Here is a 15,084-nt window from a genome sequence, read left to right on the forward strand (position 1 = left end):
GTAGTTTATCTAGGTCTCTGGGTGTTTCTCAGGGACTTTAAAGCATGAGGAGCAAAACTCTGAAATAGGTGCCCAAACCTCTGTGAGGAGAATCACCTTGAGTGCTTGTTAAACGCACAGTTTTGCACGCCCCTTCATTGGAGATTCTAGTGCTGTGGGTCAGAACGGGGAACCAGGAATGAGTATTTTAATTAAACACCTTCCTGGTGATTCTTACCATCAGAGAAGTTTAGGAAATGCTGCCTCTAAAATCAGTTCCAATTCTAAAATGCCATCGTTGTAACCATCCAGTTGAAAACCATTAAAGGCATATCTCGTTTTACCGGGCTTTGCTCTATTGTGCTTCACAGGTTTTGAGTGTTTTACAAATGGAAGGTAGAACCCTCCACCAGCAGAAAGATTACGGCTCGCTTTAGTGCAATAGTAGCTTTATTCCAGGGGGTCTGAAATGAAACCCACAGTATCTCTGAGGTATGCCTGTCCCTATAATGGGAGGGGTCTCGGTCCTTATTTACCTGAATCCTCTGTAGGATCTGACGCTATTATCCATTCCTTCCTCTCCAGATGCTTCCTTTGGCTCCTGCAGTGGTTCCTACTTCTCAGATCATTTCTCTGCAGTTGTCTTCTCTCATTCTTCCTTTAACTGATCTTATCTCTCAAGGTTCTTTTATCGTCACTCTTCTTACTCTATCTGTTCTCGCAGGGAATACGCTTGTGGTTTCACCTGTCTTTTGCTCACCGTCGGCTCTGGGATTCCTACTGGCCGCTGTGGATCTTTGCTGAGCAGCAGACCTGGTTATCCGGGAGCTTCCTGGCGTTTCCTCCTGCACCTCCTGCCTGCCCCTCAAAGACAACGCCCACAGAATGGGACCCACCCTCTTCTAACTTTTTCAGCCTTGGCAAAGGCAACCACCATTGGCTTAGTTTTCTGGGCCAGAACTCTGAGTTCCTTTTAATTCCTCCTGTTTCTTTATCCCCACACCCAACAGTCACCAAGTTCCTCCAGGTTTACTTTCTTCAGCATCTCTCAAGCTCTGGCCCTCTCCTCTATCCCCTCTGCTTTTGCTACAGGTCAAGCCCTCCTCATTAGTCTCTGGGTCCATTGCAACTAGTGCTTGTCTGGTCTCCTGGCCTGTGTCTGCCCTCGTCCTCCCAACTAGTCCCCTTTCTGTGCTATGGCCGGAGTCAGGTTTTAAAATCCTGATCTTCAAGTGGGTACTAGACTTATCGGGGGGATCACTTTGTAAGTGTGGGGGCAGAGCCCCAGAAAGTAGTTTCCAGGCTCTCAGCCTCACATAGAAAGGTGTTGGCTCAGGTAGTAAATGGCCAACTGTGATTGCATGGCCATCAGCTGTGGCTAGTTGGCCGTCAGCTGTAACCAGTGAGCCATTGGCCACTAATATAACTGCTGTGGCTACACTAGCAGAGAAGGAAGAGAGAAGAGGAAGAATGGGGGCTAACAAGAAGATGGCGGCTGGGCTGGCAAGCGTGGATGGCGGTTTGCGGACAGTGTGGATCCAGCCTCCAGTGAGAGTATAGTGCCGCCAGAGAAAATATAGTGGTATGACTCCCCTACCTATGGCTCCATGGGTGTTCCTTTTTGGCCTCACCATATCCTGCGTTCTTGTATGGGGAGCGGGAGCAGAGACCCCGCAGGCCGCCCCGCCTGACAAATGGCGCAGCGAGCAGGGTCCCCCGCACGACAAATGGCGCAGCGAGCAGGGTCCCCCGCATGACAGTAAGTTATATAAACATCTAACCACTGTGCTGTACATCTGAAATTAATGTAATATTGAATGTCAGCTGTAATTGGAAAAAACCTTTTTTTTAAATTAAGATGCCGATCCGACCGCATTACTTCCTGCTCGGCCCCCGTCCACGGCTGATGCGCCATCACCTTCAGCTTGATATTCAAGGACCTGGAGGACCTGGTCCTTGCCTGCCTATAGGGTGTCAACTTTAGACTCTCCACTTCCTGATTTGTAGCCTGACCCTAAATCAGAGCTTCTCAGACGTAGAGGTGAAGGGATCTTGTTAAAGGCAGGTTCTGATTTAATAAGTCTGGGTTGGGACATGGGGTCATTGCATTTCTAACAAGCTCTCAGGTGATGCCTCTGCTCATAGTCTGGGGACACTTGGAGATACAAGGCCTTAGACGATTTGTCGTTCTTCAGTGTCTGCCTGCCAGTCTCTCTCCTCCATGCCCTCGCGCACTCAGTATATCCTGCTGGGCACACCATTCTTGCCTTCGTCCTCTGGCTAAATTCCTTGTCCTTCAGGATTTGCACCCCACTCACCGCACCCAAAGCTCTTAGAACTTACCTTGGTCAGGGCGTGTTGGCGTCCTGCCTTCCCACTAAGCTGTGAGCCCCTGGAGGGCAGGTCCTGTGTGTTTTATCTCTGTATCCCTGGGACCCATGCAGTGGCTGGCAGGTAAGCGTGCAGTAAATGAATGCTGAAGTGCTGAATGAATGAGTGATGGGTGAGCAAACCCGTGCACCCTGCCGTTATGTACCCTGGGACAGTGGGGGCAGGTAAACATATTTGCTAGCATCCCATAGATACTGGAAAGTAGTTGTCGTCTTTGATAATCAAATAGTTAAAATATTTAATAATGAAGTTATAACCTCTCTCACGCCACAAACTACAATTTCTCTTATAAAGATGCTAACCTGAGGAGAGCATATGGGAGCAGGCTTTATAAGCAGAGGGAGAACTGGGGATTAACCTTTACCTAAGGCCCAGTCTACAGCCAGGATTTTAGTCCTTCTGTCTACCTGATGAGGCAGGTAATAACTCGATTTTGCTAATGAGGAAGCTGAGTTTGGAACTGTTGCCAGTTCACATTTATAGGGCTATAAAGTAATAGATTAGGATTCTGAGCCAGGACCTCAAATTGTGGGCTCTGTAACACCCCTGAGCCCCTCTGTCCTGGAAGTGTTACCATAAATGGACCAAGAATTATGATTATCTGTGTAAGAAAGGGAGCATTCCCTTATGTTGGTTGTTTTCTGACTTGGGCAGATAGCTTGGAAAGTTGTTGGACACCAGTGGACTTGCCATTAATCTTGACCTTTCAGAGAAAAAAATCTTCATCAGAATTTATTTGCAAGCTAAGTTATGAGGATTTGGGATTTGCCTCAAATTTCTTTTCCAAACTGCTCTTCCAACAGATATTTCCGAATTTAACAGAGTTATTTTAGATGTTTATCTTTATAGATCTGAATTCACTGCTTTTCCTTGGTTTTATAAGAACATGTCTTCATGATAAGCAACTATTAGGCTGAATATGTTTTACTGCTCTTACAGATCTGAGTATGGTAATGACCCCACTCAGTCATAAGGGAGGATAATTTCAGAGTGCCTGGCTTTGCTTTAAAGGGCAACATTTTGGAAGCAGGCTAACAGGACTCCATCCAGATGCGTTTTCCCGGCATATAACTAGGGGACTATGCCCAAGCGCTAGGTGAGAGGAGAGGGCAGGAGAGGGCACCCTCACCTCCCATGTGCCTGGCACTGGGGTAGAGAGCACTTGAGGACTCCGGGAGCCAGAACCCTGTAACATGATGGTTGTTGGATGCCTCTAATGCCTGGAAAGGAGAGGTGGCTCCTTTCCAGCTGAGGCTCAGGCTGGGAAGGGTCTGGGGAGCAGGAGGAGCCCAGGAGCTGGAGGTCACCGAGCTCTCTGCACCTCCCTGTGTCCCTATGCTCGCTGGGCCTGCCTACTGCTCTGCTTCTCACGGGTCCATACAGAATTCTGAAATCAGAATGTGTGACTCTGCTAGGCTTATTTCTCACCCGATGTCAGTGTTCACCTTGATTGTGAAATAGGATTTCTGAATCGGTTGCACATCAGACCCAGCTGGGTCTTAACTCTGTCTGGATTTTCCATGTCTTTTTGGAGATAAAGCAAAGCTCTGGCTTGGTAAATGCTTTCTGACTCTTCATCTTTTCCCATTTGGTGTTTTGCTTTGGAAATTCAGGGTGTAGTAAAAGTGTCTGTACCTGCATTTATGGTAGAATTTAAAAAATACAACTCTGATCTTTGGCAAAGGAGGAAAACGATTAGAGGGAAAGGAACAACAGTAAGACAAAGAAAACAAAATTTTCTAGTTCATTCTTCCTATGAAATGCAGCTCTCATGTGCTTGATTCATAATGCTAGAATGTACCGAGGGCTTCTGCTGGCAGGCACCCTTCTAACAGCTGCGCATATGTTTTACCATTGAATCATCACAGCAATCCTAGCAGGTAGGATCTGTTTTGACCCCCCCGCCCCCATTTTGCAGATGAGGAAACTGAGGCACAGAGAAATTACTTGCCCAAAGGTACATAGCAAATAAGAAATGGGGCCCAGCTGCTTGTCTAAGCATTTTGACTCCAAAGCACTTGCTCACCCATAAATCACACACCCCACACTGCATAGAGATAGCAAGAAGCACAAGCCAGCTCATTTAGAAACATTTCCGTTGAATATAGGAGCTTAATTTAAAAGGCGCGAATTCCTTCTAATAGAGTGTGAAGAACAAAGAAAATCTGATGCTTTCTCAGTTATAAATCTATTTGTAGAGGGCACTGATAATTCCTATATTGTAAATAGCCATTTTAGGGGTTCTTGATGGCAGTTCACATATAAGGAAAAACTCTGTGATATGAGTCATCATTACATAGATTTGTAAGTCAATGTAAATCAAGCCACATCCCCAACTATGTTAATTCAGTAAAAGTCTGGCATAACACTGTATGGAAGGTTAACCTACCAAGCAGATATTGCAAAGGGATTTCACTGTGTTTGATGCCTCAGTTTTGCACAGAACCTGAGGTCTGACATGGGAAGGAGTTTGGTGACTCAGTGCCAACGTTGGATTGCCCCCAGAATGCATTAGGAAAATCTTTCTCTCGAGAGGTGAAGAAAAGCAGGAAACTATAAATTCACCTGGTGAATTGGATCAACATGTCCAGATAATTCAGGTCCCAATTTTTTTTTTTTTCTGTAATAGCAGAGTATTTATCTGATTTTTCTGTATTGTCACCACCAGTTAACTGGACTTTTCCTGGACAGACTCAGCTTAAATTCTTGCCCTGTCTCTGGGCTCTCCTTTTGCTATGCTAAGTAAGGAACTCTGACAATGCGTCTACACATGTAAATTGCGTGGATCTTAACACACCAAGGCTTTGCTTTTAGCCAACTTCATAATCAGCCCAGTTTGCTGCACAACAGATTTGGCTTCTGTAGCAAAGGATGTCAACCAGCAGGACTGCTATCCTCGCAGGACAGCCAGGCCACAGTCCAGCTCATGTCGGCACGGGTCTTGGACATGGTCTGGGGCCATAATATGACGATAAGGCTGGTGGTTTTTAAAGGCTTTTACTACAAGGAACATCCCTCCTTTGATGAAATAGATATCTTCCTGCCAACTTTGCTCTCTTGCCTAAACCTTGATGTTTTCCAATCTAGTAATGCTTCAGATTTATGTTTTATAGTATGTAAAGTGAATTAATCCATCCTTTTTGTCAGTGTTGTAAGTTACATAGGGAGATCTCACATCTGTATTAATCAGACAAGCTAAAATCTGCCCAGATGACAAAGCATACCATGTGAATAGCTACCCAGTTTTAGCAAGCAAGCTCAACATTATATCGAGTGATGGACTTGCATTATTTAAACTTAAATTCATTTTTTTTCTATCAAAACATCCCCAATTCAATAAATTGCAACATGTATTTTGAAATATTTGGGGAATGATCTTCTCTGCTTTATTTCACTCTTAAACAGCTGAATTAAACATTCAATTCCTACTAAGAATCTTCAAAATGAGAAATTACCTGTGAGGATACAGTCCCCTGGTTAAATAAGAAAAAAGAGTTGGGGCTTTGCCTGAAAGGACTTCATTTCAGAAGTCAATTTGTCTTTTTACTTCATGAAAGCAAGAAAATGTGGGGGGTTAATAGACAGCTGCCATTTTCTAAAAATGCATTAAGACAACTGGGCGGGTGGTTGCATACAGGAGCTATTTCAGATTAGAAAGTAGCTGTGATGAGGATGTAAGTGAATTGCACACGATTGACGAATTCGTCAGCAGTTAATTTGGATCGTTTCCATCCCACGGCAAGCAGAAGGCAGACCTTTCTGCCCGGTTCTCCCGACTTGGACACCCGTCCCCAGAAGAATTGAGTGTGTCCTACAGAGGTTGGCTTCAATGGGGATCAGCCCGAGGGACTGTAAACTTTCCGTTGAATTTATCCCCTTTCTGGATACTATTAAATCACTCCTGCCCCGAGCAGAAGACTGGTCTTTGCTTCAAAGGCAGCTAAAGAGTGAATTATTTACCAAATTGCACAAAGGGGAGAATTTATCAAGCCCCCTTTCTCCCAGAGAGAACAACCCCAGAACTCGAGGACTTTATTGCTCTTTCTCGGCTATAAATTATGCCATTCAGATGCTTATAAAAGCTTCTCTTCATGCTCTTGCTTGAGTCATAAAACTTGATACCTGGGGCCAAATGCCTTTATCCCTCCCAGAAGGGTGAAGAAGATGAAAAGGCGGCAGTTCTAGGCCAGTGCCACACAAAGCCAATGACTGGGCAGAAAATGCTGGCAGTGGAGACAGTTACTCTGCATAATTCACGCCTCCTCGACCTGACCTTCTACTCTGAAATGCATTTCAGTGTTTGTATAAGATCATCAGACCCTCCAAAACCTGAATTAGTGGAAAACACTGGGTGTCACCAACATTCACCAATTTGATTGTTGTCATTACCTTGAATACTAGGATTTTAGAATTTGTGAATTTTAACAAACCAGCACTCACCTGAAGACGGTTTGCTGGGGCCCACTTTCTCTGGTTTCCTTATAGTCGTGGTGCTTTTATGTTTCTGCTTGACTGATGTTTGGTCAATTGCTGGAAGTTTGGAATCACACTTAACCACAGAATTCTTGGTAGATAATCTCGGCTCGGCTAGAGGATCCTCCTCACCAGAACTCTATCGAAAATGAAAGGTGTCTGAGTATCAGTGGCCTCGTAGGTCATCTTCGCTGGGCAGAGGGGAAAAAAGACAAGCCAAATGCCGATAACACTGAAGCAACCTGCCGTGTGTGTTCAATAGCCCCTTCACCAGAACTTGGTGTTATCATTTAGAAATAATAGAAAAGTTAATGAGTCTATTTTGTAGGACATTGTAAAAAGAATGCACACCTATGGGTCCATCTTGTAGGACATTATGAAAAGAATGCTTTTCTGACCCTTCAGTAGTTTGATGACCAGTAAACCAGCTCATGTTAAAAGCTACATATGAAAGCAGGAGAAACTAGCAGTGCTTCTAAACTTCTTGCTATTTGTAATTTGAACTACTTTGGGGGTGGGTGAGAAAAAAAAAACACCTTCCTTGTGTTAATCCTATACTTGACAATGAAAAGGAAATTTAGATAGTGTGTCGGGACTGAATAAGTCAGACCTCAGTTTAATATTCTGAGTTATTGGGTGCAACATAAGACAGACTAATCTTTTTAAAAGCCCCCTACTTGTCAGTCTGCTATAAAGAAGTCAGTATAAATCTACGCACAGACAAATCATGATTCCTGCAGTGTCCGAATATCTCAACACAGCCTTGCAGAGGCAATAAAAATTATCCAGGCATTTGATAGTTTTAATACTTTGCCACACTTCCACCCACCAAAGAAATGATGAAAACAACGTAAATGGCTTATGAGAAACCTGGTCTTGAAGGGTGATTTAAGTCCTGCCTTATGGTTTAGGTCCTGGTGTTAGTATTATTTGCTAGGTGATACACTCAGCAACAAACAAAACCACAAGGTTCCCCCCACATCCACACCAAAAATCTCCTACCACTGATACTAAATTCTCCTACGTTGTGCATTATAGTCCAGTATTAAAAAGTCCTCTGAAAATGCAGTGTTTTGTAGACACAGAATGCTAAATTAATGCCCCACCCCTTCCACTTCCCCAACTGTGGCAATTTGTATTGATCTTGCTCATCGTGTTCACTGACAGTTGTGGCATTTTCATTTCAAGGCTCCTGACTCAGGAAAATACTCCGAATAGCTTTGAATTATTGGGTGCACTGTAAACCCTCAAAAAACCCCCTACTCGTCCGTCTTCTTTAAAGAAGATGAAATCTACAGGTGGACAGGTCGTCATCCTCCAAGACTGTAAATCATGTTTTGTAAATTAGTGTCTGGATGCAGCCTTCCAACGATTATTGTTTCTCCCTACATTTTCGGAAAACAGACCACCCTCAGATAAAGGGACAGGAAAAGGAAAGGACATAATGAATTGGTTTTTCTCCCTTTTCCCTTTTGATTCTGGAATTTAATAGAAAATTATTCTGAAATGTCAAAGATGAAGCATTAGGTCATTTATGAACACGAAATAGGCTCTCCGTTCTTAGAAAGGGAAGTGTTGGCAAATTTTAATTATGACACCTAAGATCGTAACAGGCAAGAAGAACATCAGTGAACGTGGGACAGAATTTCTTCCAGAAACTACTCACATTCTTTGTTTGCCCCAGGCAGTGGTGAGTTGGGAGGAGTTGGTGAAGAGACTTTATTAGATGGGGTGTTAAGCCAAGTTTATGCTTCCTTTACCCATCCATCATCCTTGAGCCTTCAATAGCACCAAAGAAGGGAAAGAAAGCTTGGCATATTACATATGGAATCGTGCACCTGTGTCCCAAGTATATCCTTCTCTGGTTCCTGGTTCCATCAACCTTACTTCCAGTTAGTAAACATTCTTAATAGTCCAGAAATTGCGGCTGGAAGTGGGTGTTTTATCAGTTGAAAACTAAAGCCAGAATGGCAAGAACTAAAATACTTATGAATGTGCTGCGGGATATTTTCCTGCTTGCTTCATTGAATAATCTTAAGCAAATCACTTGAACTTTTTGTGTCTTTATTCATGTCCTCTGATGTACTCAGCCATTCTCATCTATCCTCTCATGAAAACCCGTCGTATTTTCCGGGGAGGCAGATCCTTGGGTGGAAGAAGTTGTAGTAACTTATTCTGACACTAACGTGTGATATTTAAGACGCAGAGTCCAGCTTCCTGGGAGTGCCCCCTGGCTCTTTCATGTTGTCATTGTGTGACAGTGGGTTAGTTCTTCTCTCTGTGTCACAGATATTCTCATTTGTGAACAATGGTATTCACCTGTTGGTGGTTCTCTGAAGATTAAATGAGTTAAGGTATGTTCATAGCACTTAGAACAGTGCCAGGCACACAGTAAGTTCCATGTAAGTGTTGACTTTTGCAGCTGGCCATTAATTAATGTTCAACCATTTTTTAAAAAAGATTTGTATTAAACTATAGCTAACATACATTATTATATTAGTTTCAGGCGTACACCTGAATAGTTATTCAACATTTATATACCTAAAGAAGTGATCACCATGATAAGTCCAGCAACCATGAAACACTGTACCATGCTATCACAATATTATTGACTATATTCCACATGCTGTACATTACATCCCCGTGACTTATTTGTTTTACACCTGGAAATTGGAACGTCTTATTTCCCTTCATCTTTCCCCCCTTTTAAAAAATTTTCAATTACAGTTGACATTCAATACTGTTTTATATTAGTTTCAGGTGTACAGACAGCATAGTGGTTAGACATTTATATAATTTACGAAGTGATCCCCCTGACTAGTCTACTACCCACCTGGCACTATACATAGTTATTACAATATTTTGACTATATTCCCTATGCTGTACTTTATATACCCATGACTATTTTGTAACTACCAATTTGTATTTTTTAATACCTTTACCTTTTTTCACTCTGCCCCCAAACCCCCTCCCATCTGGCAACCATCAGCTTGTTCCCTGCATCTACGAGTCTGTTTGTGTTTTGTTTGCTCATTTATTTTGATTCCATATGTAAGTGAGATCATATGGTACTTGTCTTTCTCTATCTGACTTATTTCAGTTAGTATAATACCTTCCAGGCCTATCCATGTTGTTGTAAATGGTAAGATTTCATTGTTTTTATAGCCAAGTAATAGTCTTTTGTATATGTGTACCACTTCTTTATCCATTTGTCTATTGATGGACAGGTTGCTTCCATATCTTGGCTATGGTAAATAATGCTGTGATGAACATAGGGGTGCATATATCTTTTTGAATTAGTGTTCTGGATTTCTTTGGATAACTACCCAGAAGTGGGATTGCTGGATAATATGGTAGTTCTATTTTTAATTTTTTGAGGAACCTCCATACTGTTTTCCATAGTGGCTGCACCAGTTGGCAATCCCACCAATAGTACCTCCACATCCTGGCCAGCACTTGTTGTTTGTTGATTTATTGATAATGTCCATTCTGACAGGTGTGAGGTGATATCTCACTGTGGTTTTAATTTGCATTTCACTGATAATTAGTGATGTTGAGCATCTTTTCATACGTCTATTGGCCATCTGTGTGTCCTCTTTGGAGAAATGTCTATTCAGGTCCTCTACCCATTTTTTGATTGGATTATATATATATATTTTTTGGTGTGAAGTTGCATGAGTTCTTTATAAATTTTGAATATTAACTCCTTATCAGATGTATCATTAGTGAAAGTCTTCTCCCATTCATTGGTTGGCTTTCTGTTTTGTATTTCCTTTGTCATTTATTCAGTTTTTCTTTTGTTTCCCTTGCCCAAGGTGACAAATCAGAAAAAACTATTACTAAGAGCAGGGTCCGAGAGTTTACTGCCTATATTTTCTAGGAATTTTATGGTTTTGGGTCTTACATTTAAGTCTTTAATCCATTTTGAGTTTATTCTAGTATATAATGTAAGAAGATGGTCTAGTGTCATTTTTTTTGCATGTATCTCTCCAGTTTTCTCAACACCATTTATTGAATAGACTGTCTTTACCCCATTGTATATTTTTGCCTCCTTTGCAATAGATTAATTGACCATTTACGTGTGGGTTTATTTCTGGGCTCTCTATTCTATTCCATTGATCTATATGTCTGTTTTTATGCCAGTACCATGCTGTTTTGATTAGTATAGGCTTGTAGTGCCTTGATATCAGGTATTGTGATACCTCCAACTTTGTTCTTCTTTCTCCAAATTGCTGTGGCTATTTGGGGACTTTTATGGTTCCATATAAATTTTAGGATTATTTGTTCTAGTTCTGTGAAAAATGCCATTGGTATTTTGATAGGGATTGCACTGAATCTTTCGATTTCTTTGGGTAATATGGACTTTTTAATGATGTTAATTATTCCTCTCCATGAGCACGATATATGCTTTCACTTATTTGTATCTTCTTTAATTTTTTTTCTTCAATGTCTTATAATTTTCTGAGTACAAGTCTTTTTCTGAGTAAAAGTCTTTTACTTCTTTGGTTAAATTTATTCCTAGGTATTTTTTTTTTTTTTTTTTTTAAAGATTTTATTGGGGAAGGGGAAGAGGACTTTTTTTTATTGGGGAACAGTGTGTACTTCCAGGACTTTTTTCCAAGTCAAGTTGTTGTCCTTTCAATCTTAGTTGTGGAGGGTGCCGTTCAGCTTCAAGTTGTTGTCCTTTCAGTCTTAGTTGTGGAGGGCGCAGCTCAGCACCAGGTCCAGTTGCTGTTGCTAGTTGCAGGGGGCGCAGCCCACCATCCCTTGTGGGAGTCGAGGAATCGAACTGGCAACCTTGTGGTTGAGAGCCTGTGCTCCAACTAACTGAGCCATCCAGGAGCTCAGTGGCAGCTCAGCTCAAGGTGCCGTGTTCAATCTTAGTTGCAGGGAGCAGAGGCCACCATCCCTTGAGGGACTCAAGGAGTTGAACCGGCAACCCTGTGGTTGAGAGCCCATGCTCCAACCAACTGAGCCATCCGGGAGGCAGCTCAGCTCAATGTGCCGTGTTCAATTTTAGTTGCATGGGGCGCTGCCCACCATCCCTTGCCGGACTCGAGGAGTTGAACTGGCAACCTTGTGGTTTGAGAGCCCACTGGCCCATGTGGGAATCGAACCGGCAGCCTTCGGAGTTAGGAGCATGAGCCACTGGACTGGTCCCTATTCCTAGGTATTTTTTTGATGCAATTATAAATGGGATTGTTTTCTTAATTTCTCTTTCTAATAATTTGTTATTGGTGTATAGAAATGCAACTGATTTCTCAATATTAATTTTGTATCCTGCTACTTTACTGAATTTATCTATCACTTCTAATAGTTTTTGTTGGAATTTTAGGGATCTCTATATATAATATCATGTCATCTGCAAAAAATGAGAATTTCTTTCTTTCTTTCTGATTTGGATACCTTTTTACTTCTTTTTCTTGTCTGATTGCTGTGGCTGGGACTACCAATACTATGTTGAATAAAAGTGGTGAAAGTGGACATCCTTATCTTGTTTCTGATCTTAACAAAAATGCTTTTAGCTTTTCACTACTGAGTATGTTAGTTGTGGGTTTGTCATAATGGCCTTTATTATGTTGAAGGATATTCCCTCTATTCTCACTTTGCTAAGAGTTTTTATCATAAATGGATACTGGATTTTGTCAAATGCTTTTTCTGCATCTATTGATATGATCATATGATTTTTATCTTTAATTTTGTTTATGTGATATATCACGTTAATTGATTTGCAGATATCGAACCAACCTTGCATCCCAGGAGTAAATCCCACTTGAGCATAGTGTATGATCTTTTTTTTTTTTGACCAGAGTTCAACTTTTTATTGAACATGTTACAAAAGAAGTTTAGTCAAAAAACCCAAAGCCCATGTCATCATCAGACTCCTCAGATTCTTTCTTTGCTTTCACTTTCTTCTCAACTGGGGCAGCAGTGGTGAAGGGGGCAGGACCTCCTGCTGGTGCTATGGGGGCAGGTCCACCAGCCCCTACATTGCAGATGAGGCTCCCGATGTTGACATTGGCCAGCGCCTTTGCAAGTAAGCCTGGCCAGAAAGGTTCAACATTTACACTGGCTGCTTTAATGAGGGCATTAATCTTATCCTCCATGGCTGTCACCTCATCATCATGCAAGATGAGGGCCCAATAGATGCAGGTGAGCTCCGACATGGAGGCCATGGTGCAGGCGAGTGCTGGGCGAGTGCTGGGCAAGTGCTGCCAAGCATGGTGCTAGTTGCCAGGTGAAGTGAGGGCCTTATCCCAATGCAGCCTTAGCTTCCTTAGAAGGACCGAGCACCTTACTGACAGCTGAGGAAAGGGCATATATGGTTTTTTTAATGTATTCCTGAATTTGGTAAGCTAATACTTTGTTGAGGAGTTTTGCATCAATGTTCATCAGGGGTATTGGCCTATAATAGTCTTTTTTTGTAATGTCTTCGTCTGGCTTTGGATTCGGGGCTAATCGTGACCTTGAAAAATGAGGTTGAGAGGCTTCCCTCCTCTTGAATTTTTTTGGAATATTTTGAGAAGGATAAGCATTAATTCTTCTTTGAATATTTGCTAAAATTCACCTGTGAAACCATCTGAACCAGGGCGTTAGTTTGGAGTTTTTTGATTATTGATTGGGCTTCATTAGTAGTAATCAGTCTGTTCAGATTTTCTGTTTCTTCTTTATTCAGTCTTGGAGATTGTATGTTTCTAGGAATTTATCCATTTCTTCCAGATTGTTGAATTTTTTGGCATATAACTGTTCATAGTATTTTCTGATAATCCTTTGTATTTCTGTGGTGTCAGTTGTCACTTTTCCTGTTTCATTTCTGATTTTATTTATTTGGATCCTCTCTCTCTCTTTCCTGATGAGTTTGGTTAAAGGTTTATCAATTTTGTTTATCTTTTCAAAGAATCAGCTCTTGGTTTCATTGAGTTCTTTTATTGTATTTTTTAGACCCTATTTCATTTACTTCTGCTCTGATCTTTATTATTTCCTTCCTTCTATTCACTTTGGGCTTCGTTTGCTGTTATTTTTCTTGTTCCTTTAGGAGTAGGGTTAGATTGTTTATTTGAGATTTTTCTTGTTTCTTGAAGTAGGCCTGTATTGCTATGAATTTTCTTCTGATGACTACTTTCACTGTGTCCCATAGATATGGGGTCACATATTTTTGTTTCCATTTGTCTCAAGGTATCTTTTGATTTCTTCCTTGATCACACTGTTAACCCAGTCATTGTTTAGCAACATGTTATTTAGCCTCCATGTGTTTGTGTTTTTCAGTTTTTTTCTTGTAATTGATTTCGTTTCATACCATTGTGGGTGGAGAAGATGCTTGGTATGATTTCAACCTTCTTAAATGTATTGAAACTTATGTGGTCTATCTTGGAAAATGTTCCATGTGCCCTTGAAAGGAATGTATATTCTGCTGCTTTGGGGTGAAACGCTATAAAAATATCAATTAAATCCATCTAATCTAATGTATCATTTAAGTCCACTGTTTCCTTGTTAATTTTCTGTCTGGAATCCATTGATGTGAATGGGTGTTAAAGTCCCCTATAATGACTGTATTATTGTCAATCTCTCCCTTTGTGTTGGTTAATATTTGCTTTATGTATAGGTGCTCCTATATTGGGTGCATAAATGTTTATAATGGTTATATCCCTTTGTTGGTTTGATCCCTTTATCATTATAAAATGTCCTTCTATCTCTCTTATTATAGCCTTTGTTTTAAAGTCTATTTCTTTCTGATGTAAGTATTGCTACCCCATTTTTTTTTCCATTTGCATGAAATATCTTTTTCCATCCCTTTACTTTCAGTCTGTGTGTTTTTCAATCTGAATGGGTCTCTTGTAGACAGCATATGTATAGGTCTTATTTTCTTATCCATTCAGCCACCCTGTGTCTTTTGATTGGAATATTTAATCCATTTATATTTAAAGTGATTATTGATAGCTATGAAGTTATTGCCATTTTATTGTTCATATTTATGTTCTTCTTTCCACTCCTTCTTCTTAAAGAAGTCCCTTCAACATTTCTTGTAATAATGGTTTGGTAGTGATGAATTCCTTTAGCTTTTTCTTGTCTGGGGAGTCCTTTATCTCTCCTTCAATTTTAAATGATAGCCTTGCTGGGCAGAGTAGTCTTGGTTGAAGGGCCTTGCTTTCCATCACTTTGAATATTTCCTGCCAATACCTTCTAGCTTGTGAAGTTTCTGTTGAGAAATTAGTTGACAGTCTTATTGGAGCTCCCTTGTAG

General features: G+C 41.1%; 2 protein-coding genes across 3 annotated transcripts in view; both read right to left on the minus strand.

Annotated features, from left to right (window-relative positions):
- The window catches only part of MARCHF10 (membrane associated ring-CH-type finger 10), an 85,873-nt gene that overhangs the window by 37,133 nt on the left and 33,656 nt on the right, over positions 1-15,084 (minus strand). Inside the window, exon 4 of the mRNA XM_074320075.1 lies at positions 6,811-6,982. Within this exon, the coding sequence (XP_074176176.1) occupies positions 6,811-6,982 (172 nt within the window). The remainder of the gene's footprint in view (positions 1-6,810; positions 6,983-15,084) is intronic.
- LOC109448010 (large ribosomal subunit protein P1) lies at positions 12,690-13,019 on the minus strand. Of its 2 annotated transcripts, XM_019732831.2 has the most exons (2): positions 12,933-13,019; positions 12,690-12,872 (listed from the first exon to the last, which is right to left on the minus strand). In XM_019732831.2, the coding sequence occupies exons 1-2, from the start codon at positions 13,017-13,019 to the stop codon at positions 12,690-12,692; spliced, it is 270 nt and encodes an 89-aa protein (XP_019588390.2). The 2 variants fall into 2 exon arrangements, with proteins under 2 accessions (XP_019588390.2, XP_019588388.2); XM_019732829.2 differs by having other exon boundaries at positions 12,690-13,019.

Source organism: Rhinolophus sinicus, linkage group LG15, assembly GCF_036562045.2.
Source record: "Rhinolophus sinicus isolate RSC01 linkage group LG15, ASM3656204v1, whole genome shotgun sequence".
In the NCBI taxonomy this organism is placed as follows: Eukaryota; Metazoa; Chordata; class Mammalia; order Chiroptera; family Rhinolophidae; genus Rhinolophus; species Rhinolophus sinicus.

Bases quoted from the DNA above. Each gene is read 5' to 3' on its own strand.
- LOC109448010 (XM_019732829.2), bottom strand. From the start codon at position 13,019: ATGGCCTCCATGTCGGAGCTCACCTGCATCTATTGGGCCCTCATCTTG.